At 42.6% G+C, this 18,732-nt stretch overlaps 1 protein-coding gene across 2 annotated transcripts in view; it reads right to left on the bottom strand.

Moving 5' to 3' along the window:
* The window catches only part of ttyh2 (tweety family member 2), a 111,209-nt gene that overhangs the window by 68,871 nt on the left and 23,606 nt on the right, over positions 1-18,732 (bottom strand). For both annotated transcript variants that reach the window (XM_030755684.1, XM_030755685.1), the window contains exon 3: positions 9,221-9,332. In XM_030755684.1, the coding sequence (XP_030611544.1) occupies positions 9,221-9,274 (54 nt within the window). In that variant the 5' untranslated portion in view covers positions 9,275-9,332. The remainder of the gene's footprint in view (positions 1-9,220; positions 9,333-18,732) is intronic.

Raw genomic sequence — 18,732 nt, 5'->3', positions numbered from 1 at the left:
TCACACGTACTCAGCCTGCTATAACTCCAAACAAAGAGGTGTAGCTATATTGATTAACAAGAAGATAAACTTTAACATTAGCAACAGTACAATAGACCCTGAAGGTAGATTTATAATACTTAATTTATCTATACAGAATACAGATTTATGTATTGCTAGTATATATGGACCAAATGTTGATGACCCCTCCTTCTTTCATGCTTTGTTCACTTCACTCTCAGATCACTCTGACACCACACTTGTAATAGGAGGAGACTTCAACCTGGTACTTAATGCAGATATTGACAGGCTCAGTACAGCAGTGAGTCAGAGGAACTGGCAGTCTGCAGACATTCTTAAACAGTACATGAAGGATTTTGGACTTTGCGATGCTTGGCGTTCACATCACCCTACTTTGAGAGATTATAGTTATTTCTCACCAGTACACAAATCTCATTCCCGCTTAGATTACTTTTTAGTTAGCAGCTCCATAATGATGGATATCACAGACACTCAGATTCACCCTATCACTATTAGCGATCATGCACCGGTGTCTATGTCTCTGACACAGAAAAGAGTCACACCACCAATCAGGAACTGGAGATTTAATACATCATTACTTAAAGAAGAAGATTTTATTAATTATTTCAAAAAGGAATGGTCAGCATACTTAGAATATAATGATATTCCAGGAATATCACCATGTGTTCTTTGGGAAGCAGGAAAGGCAGTAATGCGGGGCAAAATAATATCTTACTGCTCGCATAGGAAAAATAAAGAAAAAGCACTTGTGTTAGAATTAGAACAAAAAATTAAATCTTTAGAAACTGCCTATGCCGCTTCACCACAAGAACATACAATTATCAGCCTGAGGAAACTGAAACTGGAGCTAAATGAAATAATTGATAAAAGGACACAATTTATGTTGCAGAGGCTGCGTTTGGAAAACTTTGAGCATGGAAATAAATCTGGAAAATTCCTGGCCAAGCAATTAAAACTGAATAAAGAAAAAACAGCTATTTTTTCTATTAAAGACTCGACTGGTATTATTACTCATGACCCACAACAAATAAATAACTCTTTCAGAGACTTCTATGAAGCCTTATATTCACCACAGATTAACCCATCTGATACTGAAATTGAAGAATTTCTTAATAATATAAATCTACCAAAACTAAATGACAGCCAGGCTGCAGCTCTGGATTTACCTCTTTCATTGTGTGAACTTAGTGAAGCCCTACAGCATCTCCCAAATAATAAAGCCCCAGGCCCAGATGGTTTTCCAGCCGAGTTTTATAAAGAATTTTGGTCTGAGCTAGCTCCCATTTTTTTCAGAATGGTAACTCAGATTCAGAATGACCACATCTTATCTCCAACCTTAAACCCTGCTAACATTAGCCTGCTTCTTAAACCAGGCAAAGACCCCACACTCCCATCCAGCTACAGGCCAATCTCTCTCATTAATGTAGATCTTAAAATAATTTGCAAAGCCCTTGCCAAAAGATTAGAAAGTATTACTCCATTTATTGTACATCCAGATCAAACAGGCTTTATCAAGGGTCGGCACTCAGCCAATAATACACGTCGACTGATAAATATAATAGACTATTGTTCTATTAACAAATTAGAGACGACAATCGTGTCTTTAGATGCAGAGAAGGCATTTGATCGGGTAAATTGGAAATTCTTACTAGCAGTTCTGCAAAAATTTGGATTCGGTTCATCCTTTATAAACTGGATCAGAACACTACACAGCTCTCCGAATGCGCGTGTTAGGACAAATGATCTCATTTCACAAAGTTTCAGTCTGCAGAGGGGCACTAGGCAAGGCTGCCCACTCTCTCCCTCTCTTTTTGTAATTTTCATTGAGCCGCTAGCAGCAGCAATCCGTCAAAATGTAAATATTAAAGGGATTCAAACTGAAAATATGGACCATAAACTTAGCCTTTATGCTGATGATGTATTACTTTTCCTTGGGAATTCACAAGGCTCTCTTTTGAAGACTATCACACTGATAGATAAGTTCTCATCTATATCTGATTACTCTATCAATTGGAGTAAATCAACAGTTTTGCCTCTGAATTGTAATTTCCAGAGAACCTCTAGGACCCCACTAAAGTCAGGAAATATTAGATATTTAGGCATAAATTTTTCCGCCAGGCTCTCAGACTTGGTACGATTAAATCATATCCCCTTATTAAAAACAATAGAGGATGATCTCACACGTTGGAACAGTTTACCTATATCACTCATGGGGAGAGTTGCTGCCATTAAAATGATGGTTTTACCAAAAATTAATTATCTATTTTCATTGATCCCTAATAAACCTACTCTTCCTTGGTTTAAGTCACTAGATTCAAACATCTCAAAATTTTTATGGAAAAACAAACCATCAAGAATAAGCTTAAAAACTTTACAAAAGCCAAAACACAGTGGAGGTCTAGAATTACCAAACTTTTATTACTATTTCTTAAGCAGTAGATTGCAGTATATTTCAAAGTGGATCAAATCCAATTCATTAGACAACCCATGGCTGGATCTAGAACAGGCGTTTTGTGGAAAAATAAAAATCTCAGATTTACCTTTCATTAGTTCCAGTATTAAACATCATAACTGCTATAAAGTCCTTAGTATAAATACCTCTCTGACAGCCTGGTGGGAATTTTTAAAAATAACTAAGTCTTCACTCATCCCCTGTAAACTAACACCCATTTGGAACAATCCAGATATTTGTCAGAAAAAGAAAATGCTGAATTTTCCGTTATGGCGTGATAAGGGTATAAATAACTTAGAACATATTATCCAAGATGGAAATTTTATCACGTTCCAAGAACTTATATCAAAATATAGAATTGGCAACGGTAGATTTCTGGAATATCAACAAGTTAAGTCCGTCCTACAGGGAAGATTTAACCTTAATCAATTGAATCTAGAAATGCCTACTTGGGTAACAGAATTTCTTAACCTCTGTACCCCAAAATTGTTATCAAAATTATATAAATTATTAATAAAAACTGATGATTCAGTTTCCCTCCCAATTACAAAATGGGAGCGTGATCTTTCTGTCAACCTGGATCAAAATTTATGGACAGAAATATGTTTAAATATCTTCAAAATGACTAAAAGACCCCAAATACAACTTGTACAATATAAGATTCTCCATAGAACATACTACACTGGACAAAGGATGTTCCAAATGGGCCTTACACACTCAAACATATGCACCCACTGTACAAGCAATTCAGAGGATAATCATCTACACGCTCTGTGGTCTTGTGTACCAGTTCAGAGATTTTGGCAGAGGATTTGTGAAGATCTATCCACATGGTTTAGCTGTCATATCCCAACTTCCCCCAGACTATGCATCTTAGGTGATGTCAGTGAATTAATTATGGAGTTAAATATATCACACATAGTTCTTACTGCCTTGTGCATCGCTAAGAAGATGATCCTCATGAACTGGAAGACAAAAAATAAACTATGTATTACTCAGTACAGAAATTTATTAGTAGATCATGTTAGTTTAGAGAGAATGTCTGCTTCTTCTAAAAACAAATTGGAGGAATTTGACTCTCTTTGGTTCCCACTGCTCAGCTCCATTACTTAGTGGGGGTGATGGGCTGCGGGCTCTGCTCCTGATGTGCTTTGTGGGGGGGTGGGGGGGGACTCCGGGGGCCTGGGTAGCTGGTAGCCTCCTGGGGCTGGGGCCCTGGGGCGACCTTCTGGTGATGTCTGTGTGCCTGTCCTGGTTGATGGTGGTGGGGGCTTGGATGGTGCTGCCTTCGGTCCTGGGGTGTGGGCGGGGTGCTTGGGGGGGTGGTGCCGGCCCTCGGTCGGTTGGCTGGTCTTCCCTGTATGGCTTGGGGGCTGGGGTCTGGGGCCCCGGCGCGGGGGCCGCGCCGGCTCCCGGTGGGCCCCCCCTGGCGCGGGGGGGGCCTCTGCTGTCCCGGCCGCGCCGCCGGGTGGGGTGGGTTGGCCTGACGTCGGGATGTCCGGTCTACGCTTTTGGGGCCCTGGGGTGCCTGCATTGCGGGGGGGTGGGGTGGGGGATGGGGCCGCGGTGGGGTGGTTGGGGGGGACTGGGCACTGCATTTCCATGCCCAGGCCAGTATGTCCTGTCGCCTGTTTGTGTCTATTGTTGAGTGAATGGGCATCTAGGAGGAGCGGGCCGCCCTCTGCGGTGGGGGCGAGGGCGCCAACCTCGGGTGCTGCAGTGCTCCGGGATGCTGTCACCGCGGCCCCGGGCTCACCTCCCCCTGCCCTGTGCTGGGGTGTGGGAGGTCGGGGTGCCTATTGAGCCAGCGGACAGCTGGCTCTCTTCTTCCAGGATTTTTCCTGGTCATATGCCCCCCCCCCCCCCTCCCCCTCCCCATACACAAACACACACACACACACACACAGAATACACATCACTCACAGATGTAGGATGGAGAGGCCACGTGGAGAGCTGCACCACCACTTGCCTCTCCGTTTTAATTGCACTTTAGTCATTATAACTCACAACACATACACACTTACAACCTGATACACATAGGACCTTTGGGGCAGGCATGTTACTCAGAGGTTGATGAGATGGGCCGCTGAGGTGGCCCCACTCGGATCCTCGTCACTGTCTGTCTCCAAATTTTATTTGCACTTTAGACATGGAGGGTTTTGGGGGGGCAGTGTGGGCAAGCGCTGACGACCAACAGTTGGCGCTTGTGGCATAACTGTCCCCTCAATTTTAACTGCACCCTATACACCTCATTCACTCACAAACATTAACACATAGACCTACAAGTTGGGGAGGAGGAGGGGTGGATGGGTCATCTTACACCCCGATTTCTTGCGTCTCGCCTGGGGTAGGGGTCGGGTGGTTCCTTGGGGACCGGGCTGGTGGCGTCCTGGGGTCGCTGTTGGCCCTGGGGTGGTTTCCACTTGCCCCGCCTTCAGAGGGTGGGTAGCTATGGATGAATGTGTGTCTTTGTGTATTTGTCACCGTCTCCGTGAGTATGGGTGGGTGAGTGAATGTGTACGTATGGCATATCTGTGTGTGGGTAAGTATGTATGGGCATGTATGAGTATCTGTGTATAAATGTGTACACGGGTGTCTGGGTGTGTTTGTATGTATGGCTGGACCTGGGTCTGGGCCTTGTGCCTTGCCTCCTGGCCGCTCCTTGCTGGTTGCCTCCTCCCCCCTACCCCCCTGGGATGGGGGTGCCTCGGGGTTCCTGGGTGGGGCTGGGTGTTCTGGCGTGGGTGCTGGCCTGCCCCCCTGGGGGGTGCGGTGCGGGGCTGCGTTGGCTTCTTCGGCGGGGGGGGGGGCTCTGTGGAGGGTCGGGCGGTCCTTGGGTGCCGGGGGCCCGGGAGCCCTGCCGCCGGCCAGTGCAGGGGGCTGGCCGCTGGGGGGGGGCTGGCTTCTCATCGCCTTGGGTTCCCTGGAGCCCTCGCTCCTCGACTGGGGGGGCTCCGTCTGAGACCACCCTCTCCCGGCTGCTGGGGTAGGTATGCGGTTGTCTTTGGACTGAGTGGCCGGGGGTCTTCCTGGCCCTTGGTGGGCTGCTGGTGGCCTGGGGTTCCGGGGGCTTTCCGTACCTGCCTCTGGCTTCTGATGGGTGGAGCTGCAGCGTTTTGCCCTCATTGGTAAGTACGTTCCATGACACAGACACAAACATGACACAGACACAAACGCCCACTCAATCACAACTCAACAAAATTGTTGGTGTGCGTAACATGCTTTGTTAGTTTTGTTTTTCACACACAAATTTATTTTTGCAAGTATTGATAGTATTTTTTTATATGTTAAAGTGATGAAGTATCTGATTAATAGACTTGTGCTCTTTCCCCTTTTTTTTTTTTTTTTTTTTTGCTCCCTTTCTTTCTCCCTTTTTCTTCTCTTTATTTTCCTCTTCTTCAGCCTGTCAGCTCTGGCTGTTACATAGTATGTGGAAAAATAACTCAGATAAATAAAATAAAGGGTTAAAACATCAACAAGAAGAGCCTATTGAGAACCTATAGAGCTCATCTTGAAATAGCAAATATGTTTGGCACAACAACGCATTCAGATCACAGTTCTGCTTGCAAGATCTACCAGACATGGCAGGCTTTAAAAAAAAAAAAAAAAAAAAAAAAAAAAAAAAAAAAAAAACATATACTGTTGTGTGTACATGTCATTGACTAAATATGCGCTACAACGCGCTCAACTTTTGTTCAGAATCAGCTTCTTATCACTGGTAACGACGCGGCTTTCCTCTCACTCATTCCCGCAGCTTCACAGTGCTTTAAACAGCGTGGACGCTGAGCGTCCGCAGAGTTCAATAGCGAAGCAAAGAGTGCAGCGAAACGAGACGAGTCATTGGATAAATGCTTGGCTTTGTCCCGCCCATCGGACGCTCAGCGTCTCTGGGGGTCTATGGAGCAGTGGGCTGGCCTCGGCTGGCCCGGACGCTCAGCTTCTGCATGATGATTGGATGATCTGTCTGAGGCTGAATCCCTTTTTGATTGACAGCGAAATGAGCGAATCAGCGATCTTTTGGTGTAAACGTCCGTGGGAGCATTTTTAAATTTTCATTCTGTTCTGAGTTGAACGGAGACTTTCCTAATCCTCTTAGCGGCATTTTCTTTGTTAAAAACGACTAGCGACAAATCAAGCTTCTATTTCTGGTGGTTTTTTTGTAGCTGCTTGTGTTTGGAGACTGACTTCTATCACTCTTTCTGACTTCTATCGCAGTTTCTGTCCAGTGGGTGCTGCTGTATAAATAAACCGACACATTTTATGATGTAGGCCGAAATTGAGCTTCCCCTCCTTGAAAGACCAGCATCCGCCACTGCTACAGAGGTATATACGAATTGTTCATCCCTCAGTGTAATTAGAAGGACAAAACAGGGCAGGTCATCAGGCAGGAGAAACAGGATCAACTCCTCAAAGGCCCTTGTTTTTTCTGATTTCCAATCTTTTGTTTTATAATTTGTATTTGGAGCACTCGTTTATATATTGAGTATATAAAGAAACGTTTGATATAGGCCTAATGTATGTTTTTTACATTAGTAATTCATTTGACACTTTTTTAAAAAATTAAAATCTAAGGAGCCATTTGGGAGCTGAAAGAGCTGGCTCTTCTTTGGGAGCCAAGCCTAAAGAGCTGGCTCTCTGAAAAGAGCCGGAATTCCCATCACTATTTTCCACCGCGAACGCACTCCGTGCATCACAAGCTAGCTGGTCTGGAACCAAGAACGTGTGACGCAAGCAGCAGAAGGGTGTGACTCTGCTGTCTCAACATAAAGTTTTCTACCGCTGTTTCACTGCATGGTGTGTATTACAGGAGAAAAGTGAAGCGATTTTCACAGCTGTGAATTAGGTTGGGCTCTAAGGCTGAACTTGCTGCTTTGTATCAGTTCATATCACAGATAAAAAGACACAAAGTGCATACTTGTCCACTGGCTCTAATCGCTGTCTGTGTTTACCTCTGTGCTGCACACAGATGCTGCAGTAGTTTGCTTTGGACCGTAAAATGTGTTTGCAGCACAAGAAATAAAGTTTGCCAAAGGGGGGCGTGTTCTGCCACATTTGTGCCCTTCGGCTTCTGTTTCCAGACGAGGACCCGCCCACACTCATACGTAAAGGATCAGCTCGCAGAGCGCGGTGGAAACTAGTGATGTGTGATACTGCAAGATTTGGTATCGATCTGATACCAAGTAAATACAGGGTCAGTATTGCCGATACTGATACCGATACTTTTTAATAATTATGAAGAATTTCCATGAAATTTAAGTGTTTTGTGATTTTGTTTTTCCTTAGGATGATTAATTAGTTAAAACCCAGGATAGAATTGGGCAAAGGTTAAAGGTAAATAGAAAATACTTTATCAAAATAAAAGTTTTTGTTCTGAAACATTAGAACAGTAACAAAACAATTTTCCCCAAACACTGTGATGTCTGGATTTTTTTCTTAAATAAAGTGTACAAAATGATCACTCAAGAACAAATTAAAACTTTTTTCAGGTAGAGTGTTCAGAAAGTGTAACACAAAAATATCCCTTCGTTCATTCATTTTCTGGATTTTTTCTTAAATAAATAAGCTGTACAAAATTATCACTCCACAACTTCCGGCCCCGCCCCCCCACCTCTGGCCCACAATTTGATGTAAAAAATGTGAAACAATTTGGCCCTTTACGTTACTTTTTTGACATTTCGCTAACTCCTCTTAAGCGGAGGGAAAAGCGAAATGTCAAAAAAGTAACTTCAAAGGCCAAATTATCTTATATTTTTGACATGAAATCATGGGCCGGAAGTAGGGGGCGGGGCCGGAAGTGGCCCGGGGGCCGGGAGTTTGAGACCGCTGATAAATACCTTTTTTCCCCAAATAAAATATGTCATGTGACGATATAACGTCCAAAACACTGCGGGGAGGGGAAAGTGTGCCTGCTCTGTGCTGTGACAGGAGCATCTTTGATGAAACTGCAGTACTGCATACAGGAGAGAAACTGAAGCTAAAGTATCGATCTCATTACACTGGTATTGATCAATATCAATACCAATGTTGGTATCAATATTATCGATATTTGGATCGCTCTGCCCACCACTAGTGGAAATGCAGGCTCATTCTGAAGCGGTTCACCGGTTCACCGAAACCGACACCAGCACCGGCTCCTTGTCAGTCGAAATGTGGTATGAGTGAATGATTTTAATTTCATTCTTTAATGGAGTCCTAGTAATGTCTCATATGTTAAAATTTCTAATAGATGACAACATCTGGACACCTCTGTGGTGGACAGATAAAAATAATTAAATCTCATAAAGATACAGTGAACTAAACTGAGCAAAGAAGACAGAGCAACTCTGTTTGCTGTTGCCACAGAGGCTAGGAGAAGGTGGAGCAGGTAGAGGGGTGTGTGTGTCTCTCTCAGAGGACAGTTTGTGTGTAGAGAGGCTGTCAATTTGTGTGTAGCCGTAAATAGCTATAAAAAGACCATAAAAACACTTAAAGGCATACTAAATTGAGTCCTGTGGACGTTCCTTCTCTTTGGAGCCTGTGTTTGTGTGCTTCTGTGTGTGGATACATTACAACCAGCCTTTCTGAAATCTTCACCCAGAGCTGTTTGATTCTTGCTGCATGGCTCACTCATCTATAAATTGTGTATGTTGTAAAATAGCAGGAACTTAATGTTTTCAATTTCTTAGGTAGTATTTATAATACTACTTAATTTGTATGTGAGATATTAACTGATTTGACATGAATATGTTTAAATTATGTTTTACATACCAGACTGTCCACTCCACCCAGCGTGTGATTGGCGTTGTACAGGGAGTAGGTCATCTGGTATACACCATCATTGGTCTCACTGTTGCCATAGAAACCCACACCCACTGCCACGCTGCAAAGAGAAGATGCATAAAAGCACAGGTGAACCTCTGATAACGAAGGTGAACCTCTGATAATGGAGAAGCAGGACACAAAAACAGATTCTCCTGGGTTCCAAAGTGATGCCATTTCCAGTCCTTAAATTAAAAGTTTGTCTGCTTCAAAACCACTATCACAACATTAATGTGAAACAACACATACACAACAATTTTCTTTCTACTCAAAAACAGCCACGCCATCCTGCAGTGCAAATGTACTACCTACAAGGAGGATGGCACACCAGAAAGGAGCACAACATTTTATGAATATTTGATGCCTTTTTTAAATGCTCGCATTTGGCTATTATCATGATGCAGTATCATCAATTTCTGCATGAAAATTTTTAAATGTACCAAGTTAATGAGGCACTTTGGGAAAGGGGACAGAAATTTTATTTTAGGCATTCAGTAATTAATTGCCAATGTAAACATAGGTGTTTTTAAAATTTTTTTAGCTTTTAATATATTCTACACCAGGAAACACTGTGTTACAAGTTGTTAAAAATTAATCTCTCCACCAGCATTGTTAGTTTGACTGCTTTTATTTTATCCTAGCCAGCAGTGTGAGTCACGAGTTTTACAGCCTTCTGCATATGTGTGTGTGTGTTTGTTAATTTATGAAAACAACACTCTTCAGATGAGAAATTATACAATACAGGGTTCTGGAATGCCTGTGCATAATTTCAAGCCATTTTTGCATATTCAGCCATCCAAGGATTTAATTTGTGGTGCTGGAGCATCAGCACAAACAGAATAATAACCAGTGCACTCTAAACACACACACTTAAGGAGTCTCTCTGAGCTTCACTTTTCCCTAAGTGCTGTCATATTGTGCTGCCATATGATGGGATTTCAAAGCAAGCACGCAGTTGTTCTTGTTTGTTTTCAGTGTCTTATATCTTTTATGAAATGAAGATGCCTTCATTAACTACATAGGACACTATTGCCCTTTCATGAAAAAAGTAAAATTTACCATAGTAGAACAGAAGCGCTAAGTAGTACTGCAAACTTAATGAGTGAGGATTTTATTCATAGACATTTAGACATCACAGATTAAATATAGATCCTGTATACAGCCATGATCTGTGAGAAGCAGAGGATGGCAGAGCTTAGCATGTCTGCTAGCATACCTCCCAAGGGAAACTGTATAGACACTGCTGAACCTGTGCACTCAAATGCAGCGTTGCAGCAGTAACTTCAAAAATGCTGGGCAGCTGGAAAGCTTAAGTAGTTTCAGTTCGCCTTGGAAGAGGAAGACTGAAAATAAGAATCTTAAAACTGTTGGAGGTATAAAAGTCTCATTACAAAATGTGCTGCATATCTCGCTTACATCATACAAATGCAATTTGTGATGTGTGATAAAATATATACAATATATACATAAGTGTTTGTTTGTTTGTTTGTAGAAGAGCATATCTGAATGCACACTTCAAACCTTGAAAGTGTGCATTCCTTGAAAGTGTGGAGTTCTCCAGCTGCACTGGAGAACACTGGTTGCCACTCCTGTCAACTAAGAACAGGAAACTGCAGCTGCAAGACTGGGAAAATGTTGCCTGGCTTGATGAGTCTGGATTTCTTCTGCAATGGAAGGTAGAGTCAGAATTTGGCATAAACAATATGAAGGTATGGATCCATCCAACCCTGTATTAATGGTCAGGTTGATGGTGATGGTGTAATGGTGAGGACAATATTTTCTTGGCACATTTTGGGTCTCTTGGCACCAACTGAGTACTGTTTAATGCCACTGGAAGCCTACCTGAGTATTGTTGGCCAGACTGCTTCAAGCTGACAGAAAGGCAACAGTAACTCAAACAACCAGTTGTTACAACCAAGTTATGGAGAAGAGCATCTCTGAATGCACAACATGTCAAAGTTTGAAGCACATGGGCCACAGGTGCAGTAGACCAAAATGGCTGCCATTCCATTCCCAAGAACAGGAAACATTGCCTGATCCGATGATTTCTGCTGCAACATTTGGGTGGCAGGGTTAGAATTGTTGGTCCATTCCTTTATTCCAGTGTACCCATCTTCTGATGGCTGCTTCCAGCAGGATAATGGGCCTGCGACAAACTCAAATCATCTCGAACTGATTTCTCGACCATCACAATGAGTTCATGGTACCAAATGGTCTCCATAGTCACCAGATCTCAATCCAATAGAATACCTTTGGGATGTGGTGCAATGGGAGATTTGCATCTTGGATGTGTAACCAACAAATCTGCAGCAGTGCTGCTATCATGTTACTACAGACCAAACTCTCAGAGGAATGTTTCCAGCATCTTGTTAAATCAATGCCATGAATAATTAAGGCAGTTCTGAAGGCAAAAGCGGTCCATATTGATACTAACGAGGTGTACCTCTGGTCAGAGGTGGGAAGTAACAAAGTACAAATTCTTACTGTACTTAAGTAGATTTTTCAGGTATCTGTACTTTAGTTGAGTATTTATTTTTCTAACAACTTTTTACTTTTACTCCCTACATTTTTACACAAATATCTGTACTTTCTTCTCCTGACATTTTCAAACAGACTCGTCACTTTAGGTTTCAGATATTTGGGGGAAGTTTTTGTTTCCAGTCACGGCGCCTTCAAACATCAAAGCCTAGCCTAAATGAAGGAACCATAACACACAAAAGTCAATCCTACTGGCGTACCCTCCATCACCGGAGCTCATCACATACATGAAATGATGAAAGAGGCAAAACCGTATAACTTATGCATCATTTATAGTGCTGTAGTCAGGGGTTACAGTGGGCCGGACCGAGTGCAGATGCCCGTAAATTGTAGTCTCAGTACTTCAGGATCTTAGCTAGCGCTACAGAAGAGAAGTGAGCATAAAGGGAGTAACAGGCTGTGGCAGGTAATTTTAAATGCAACGTTTCTAAATGCTCAACAAATATCAGCAAACACACAAAGTGTGTGCAGTTTGTCACACAGTGTGTCTGCTAGCTAAAAGAACAGCTTCTGTTTTCCAGAATGAGAGAGAAGTTCACTCAGAGATGGAGAAAGGTGGAAGAAAGAGGACAGGAGGTCGTGACATCTGATAAACTAAAAATTTAATGCCTATATGTAATGTCCTCATTTTTAAAAAAAATCAGATATTGATCTGTATATGACATGAAGTTATGTTTTTTTTTCATATTGTGAAATTTGTTGACCAAAGGCTGCATGAAAATGCTGCAGTAAACTGCAGCATTTTCCTGAGAATCTACACAGACATATTGCCTTGCACTTTGGGAGGAACACCCTTCAATTGGTGCAGGAGTATGAAAGGGACTCAAGAAAGCTAGCGGACTACAGGAACCACCTTCGTTTCAACTTGAGATGCAGACAGTCCAGACTGGTTCCCAAGAGTTTGCACCTTGGGTCCACAGTAAAAGGACATAGAGCTGACCAAATTCTATGGAGAGCACAGAACCACCTTTTGAGTGAAAGGATAAGACAGGTCCATTTCACCATAGATGCACTCCAGAACAAAATCCACCAGACTCAGCAGAAACTCTCATCACTCTTACCTCACACCATCGCAGAAGAAGTTTTTACATTTGTGGACAAAGCCCAGCTCGCACAACACATCAAAGGCAAGGAAAGACAACTACGTAAATTTCAAACTCTGCAAACCAAGGCATACCATTTATCTGTTAACAAACAGGATGGCACCATAAGCAATGGAAACCAAGGAAAGTGGGTGAAGAACCTATCAGACAGGGTCCTCACCAAACCAGAAGAAAATGTGCTAGCCAAAGGACTCAATTTTGCCATAGCCCCACAACAGCTTCCCATAGTAGACCTCATCACAGCAACAGAAACCGCTATAAGAAATAACAAACTATCCCAACCTGAAGCAGAACAGATCAGGATGAAAGTTTCAGCCACTCTCTCCAGTGCAAGACTTCCTCCATCCAACCTCACCATTCAGGAGAAGAAGGCCATCACAGCCCTAAGTAAGGATCAAAACATCACCATACTGACAGCTGACAAGGAGAGGTGCACGGTTGTCCTGAATTCATCGGATTACCACAACAAAATTACTACACTCCTCAGTGACAACAATACTTATGAGGTCTTGAGACGTGATCCCACAAGCAACTACAAGAAAAAAGTCATTTGCTGCCTGCAACAACTTGAAAAGGAAAAAGCCATTGACCGCCCCACTTACTACCGCCTGTACCCTGGAGAAGCCACTCCATGCATTTATGGACTCCCAAAGATCCACAAAGAAGGAGTCCCACTCCAACCCATTATCAGCAGTATAAACTCACCTACAACATTTCCAAACACCTCGCCACCATCTTATCACCGCTTGTTGGCAACACACCCCACCACATTGAAAACTCCACAGATTTTACAAACAAGGTCCAGAATCTTGTACTGAATCTAGATGAAACCATGGTGTCCTTTGATGTGGTTTCACTTTTCACTTGCATACCCACAACTGAGGCAGTGGAGACCGTCAGAAGACGACTACAGGAAGACGACTCCTTACAGAACAGAACCAGCTTCACCCCAGATCAGATTTGTGCACTTTTAGATCTCTGCCTTACCACAACATATTTTAAATACAATGATGGATTCTACAGACAGAAGCATGGATGTGCCATGGGCTCCCCAGTGTCTCCCATTGTAGCCAACCTTTACATGGAGGAAGTGGAAAGTAAAGCTCTTGGTTCTTTCAAAGGGATGGCACCTAGCCACTGGTACAGCTATGTAGATGACACCTGGGTCAAAATCAAAACCCAAGAAGTAGAATCCTTCACTCGTCACATCAACTCAGTGGATAAATACATACGTTTTACCAGGGAGGACACCAGAGATAACAAGTTACCATTCCTGGACTGTGCGGGGCTTATCGAGGAAGATGGAAGCCTCAACATTGAAGTTTACCGGAAGCCCACACACACAGACCAGTATCTCCTCTTTGACTCCCACCACCCTCTGGAACACAAACTTGGGGTGATCAGGATCCTACAACATCGGGCGGAAAGTGTTCCCTCTAAGGCAGAAGGGAAACAAAAGGAACACATTAAGAAAGCCCTCAAAATATGCGGTTACCCCAACTGGGCCTTCATCAAATCAGCTAAGATGCACAGGAATGAAGGCCAAACACAAACTACAGAGAATAAGAAGGACAAGAGGAACAACATTGTCATCCCATATGTGTCAGGCTTGTCAGAGAAAATCAGAAGAATTTTCTCCAAGAGTGACATCTCAGTATACTTCAAACCAAGTCACACCCTAAGGCAAAAACTGGTTCATCCCAAGAACAAACCCCCTAAACACAAGCAATGTAGTGTATGGTGTTCAGTGCAGTGAAGAGTGCTCGGACCTCTACATTGGTGAAACCAAACAGCCTCTTCACAAACGAATGGCACAACATAGAAGAGCCACCTCGACAGGACAAGATTCAGCAGTACATCTGCATCTGAAGGAAAAAGGGCACTCTTTTGAGGATGCCAATGTTCACATTTTGGACAGGGAAGACAGATGGTTTGAAAGAGGAGTGATAGAAGCATCTATGTCCACTGTGAACAACCATCATTGAACAGAGGAGGTGGATTACGTCACCAACTTTCCCCCGCTTACAGTGCTGTCCTGAGCTCCCTTCCCAGACGTCTCAACCCCCATTCACACCTTTGTTCCAGTGACCTCAATAGGCCACAGGAAACAATGGAGCGGAGTCCTAAATTGGTTTCAACTGAAACCACTGATTGAAATGACCCATGCCTCCCTTTACACCTGGGCACATGTGTTTACGCACATGAACAATAGAGGGTCATAACCACCTCCAGGGGACTACGCCCACAGGGGTTTAAATACCTGGGTGTCTCCACCATTTGGTTGAGAACTGAAGAAGCCTTTCGGATGAGAGTTGACACGTCCTCAAGAAACAAAAAGAAGTCCAGTCGCCTTTTTTCAAGCTCCAGAGACAGGTCAGCTTGTTGTACTGTATTTACAGTAAAGCTCTGTGTTGGTGCACAGAGGCTGTGTTCATGGTCAGAGTTACAGGTTACATCAGTGCAGCAGCGATGAGTTTGAATCAAAGCTGCTGATGCTGAGATTCATTCACTGAATTCAACCGTTATACAAACAGCTGTAATTTTCACTTTTACTGCAGTAAAGAAGTTGAATCAGTGCTTTTTTACCAGAGTAATTTTTAACACAAGTATCTGTACTTTAAGTACAGAATGTCTGTACCTTTGATACTTCTGCCTATGGCCCTATAGCCCGACGCCCACTAAACAAATAAATACCGAACAGAGTTAAATGTTCACAAATGAGAGAAAATGTAAAAGTCCATGGAAAAAAGACTTTTCTGTTCATTATGATTATAGCAGTCTTTTATGATGGTTTTATTGTACACACTATTGTAGGTCAAGCAATAGTCCAGATACTGGCCAAGGGCAGCCCAGTAACAAAGGAAAAGTAAGCAGGAATCAACCTGATGGAGACTCAGATTAGCCTCCGTAACCTTGTGGTTCCCACAGACTCCTTCCTGATGTTTTGGAGACTATAAGTCACTTCTTCTATCGTTTACTTGGAATCGCTAAAGTCCCGCAAAGCTGTTATGACCATGGTGGTCGAAGCTGAGTACAGGTGGAGCAAAACAACAGGGGCTATTTGCCTAATTAGTACAACAGAGATAGCTTCATTAAATGACCCCCTGCAGATAAACATCCCACTTGGCAGGTTTCAGGCTTACCCTCAGGGACAGCCGTTAAGAAGAGGTTGTTAGAAAAGGGGGGGTGGGGGGTATGGGATAGGCATTAAAGTCAGAGCAGACAGGAATAAAAGCATCAGTTTAGAGGAGGACAGGAAGTGATAGACATCAGCACTAAGTGATGAAAGAAGATGACACAAAGCAGAGAGACACTGAGGTACAAAAAGCAAGATGGAGAAAAAAAACCCGCACATTCAGTAACAAAACACTGATTTGAGTTCCTCACCAAAAATACACAGCATTTTATTTGATCTCTGTGTGCACTATTAGAGCCTTTAATAGTACAGATGCAGAGAATCGACTAAAGTAGTCACAGCTGGGAGAAACACAGACTTACTTTTAAAATATGCAACTATTTTAGGGGGAAATCCGATTAAAAGAACTAAGAGAACAAATAGAAAGTCTCTTCTTTGCATTCTATATCCCTTTTTGACTCCCGCAGTCCTGTCAGTTCCCTTAGTGCTGCTACTTGAAATATCCATTGTCTAATTCAAAGAGAAGGAACACCATAGATTTGAGTAGGCATGTACTGAGCAAAAGTCCAAACTGTCACATTGATAAATGAATAAGTACATAAAAGACAGAGATGGGAATTAAGAAAAAAACCTTCAGCCTGCAGCTAAAAAGGGTTATGTTAAATAGACCCTGACAGGTTTGAATCCTTGAGATTTTGGCCCAGAATGGCACCAATGAATCTCCTGAGATGACAAGTATAGATGGATGATTTTATATTTTACCCTGCCCCACTGAACTCTCAGCAAGGCCACCTCTGGAATATCTGCTTTAATACTCACTACAAAACACAAACCACTCCTTTCTGAACTTTTAATCTGTGCATCTCTGTTTAAAGCTACCAAAAAAAGAGCACAGCTAATTTAAGAAGCAATAAAAACAAACTTACATACTGCCAGTTACTTGGTTGCTGCATTTATATTGCTGACAGATACTGTGTTAGGGCTGCTCATTCCAAAAGCTTTCCTCTAATGGATCCACTGGATACACAGACATCCTCTCTCACTTGTGCCCTCTATTATACTTTCAACTTTGTGAGTGTCAAGAGCAACATTTCACAAAAATTTGAAAAAGTATATTTAAAATTGACAGGAAGGGAGAGTCAGACTAACAGTAACATAGTTTTGAATTTTTCAGGCATTTAGTTTTTATTTTTTGAATTTCTAGTTTCAGTTTAGTTTTAGTTTGCAAAGTAGGTTTGATCATTTCAGCTGAGCTTTCATTGGGTGGAGCAGTGGCACAGTGGCACAGTGGCACAGCACTGGGTTTGAATCCACCTTTCTGTGGAGTTTGTATGTTCTCCCTGTGTCTGTGTGGGTTCTCTCTGGCTTCCTCCCACAGTCCAGAGACATGCATTTTAGGTTAACTGATGATTCTAAGTTGGCTGTAGGTGTGAATGTTTGTCTCTTTGTGTTAGCCCTGTGACCTGTCCAGGGTGCACCCCACCTTTCTCCCTATGGTAGGTGGGATGGGCTGCTGCCCAATGACCCTGGACTGGACAAGTGAAAGAAAATGGATGGGTAAGTTCAGCGCTGTGCTCGAGCATGACTGCCACCCTTTGCCGCTCATTCTCTCTTGTATTCAAACACGCCCTCTTGCATAGCACAGTGAGGTTCAAATTTGACACATTCTGGGGCTTAAATTGGGCAGTTTTAGGAAGCACTGACACACTGTCCTCCAACATGCCTCGTATTTGTTATTTACTTAAGGTATTCTCATGAACCAGGTATCACTGAGGAAGCATTGGACGTTCATGCTTTTGTAGAGACAGCGCTCATGAACACTGCACCTGAATCCAACTGAACTCATCAAGTGGGTAAGAGCATGGTCCTCCTAACCCCACCAGTGTACAGCACACAGCAGTCACACTAGTTTAACCCTTTAGCACTGAAGACATTGGTGCTAAATACAAACTTATTTTGTAAGGGCAGACTTAGAATTGGTATTATAAGACAAATATTTGAATCACAGCTATGTAGACATCAAAATTCTGATGAAGATGTTTATTAAAAGCAAATTAAAATTAGGTTTTGTTTAATTTTAATAACCTTATTATTGTACACATGCTTTTTCTGACTACTCTGAGTAAAATTAATCTATTTTAACTGTTTACTTATGCACACACTGATAGAGTAAATTGGTAGAGTTAATAAATTTGCTGCATAGTGTGTGTTGGAATAACCCTTTTTTAATTCACATTATTGTGATTGTGTGGGAATGAACTATTTGGGTTTTATGAGTCTCAACCTTCTTTAATCAAACTGCTTTTCTGAGATGACTAAAGAAATATAAAATTAACTGAAACTGTGTGCCAAACTACCACAGTAATATTCTAAACTGCTATCATGGCTGTAGTAAAAAGCATGAGCAGCCGATCGGTTATGATACACCATAATTACAGAGTTAATGTGCTACACCATGGGCAGGGCTGCAGCTACAGCTGAGTGACATCTGCTCTGGCTTCACCAGTGTTAATTATAATGGACATCACAGCGTATCAGACCCAGCCACTGTCAAACATAATTAGAGTGGAGGAAGGCGAGGCAGGAGAAAACAGGAGGTCGATCGGGATTACAGAGGGAAGGGAAGCAAATTCAAGGCAAAAAACAGAAATTAGGGTGTAAAAAAAGGACATAAAGCACTGATG

Source organism: Archocentrus centrarchus, chromosome 19, assembly GCF_007364275.1.
Source record: "Archocentrus centrarchus isolate MPI-CPG fArcCen1 chromosome 19, fArcCen1, whole genome shotgun sequence".
Classification (NCBI taxonomy): Eukaryota; Metazoa; Chordata; class Actinopteri; order Cichliformes; family Cichlidae; genus Archocentrus; species Archocentrus centrarchus.
The sequence above is the reverse complement of the archived record's forward strand: the minus strand, read 5'-3'. Positions and strand labels throughout refer to the sequence as shown.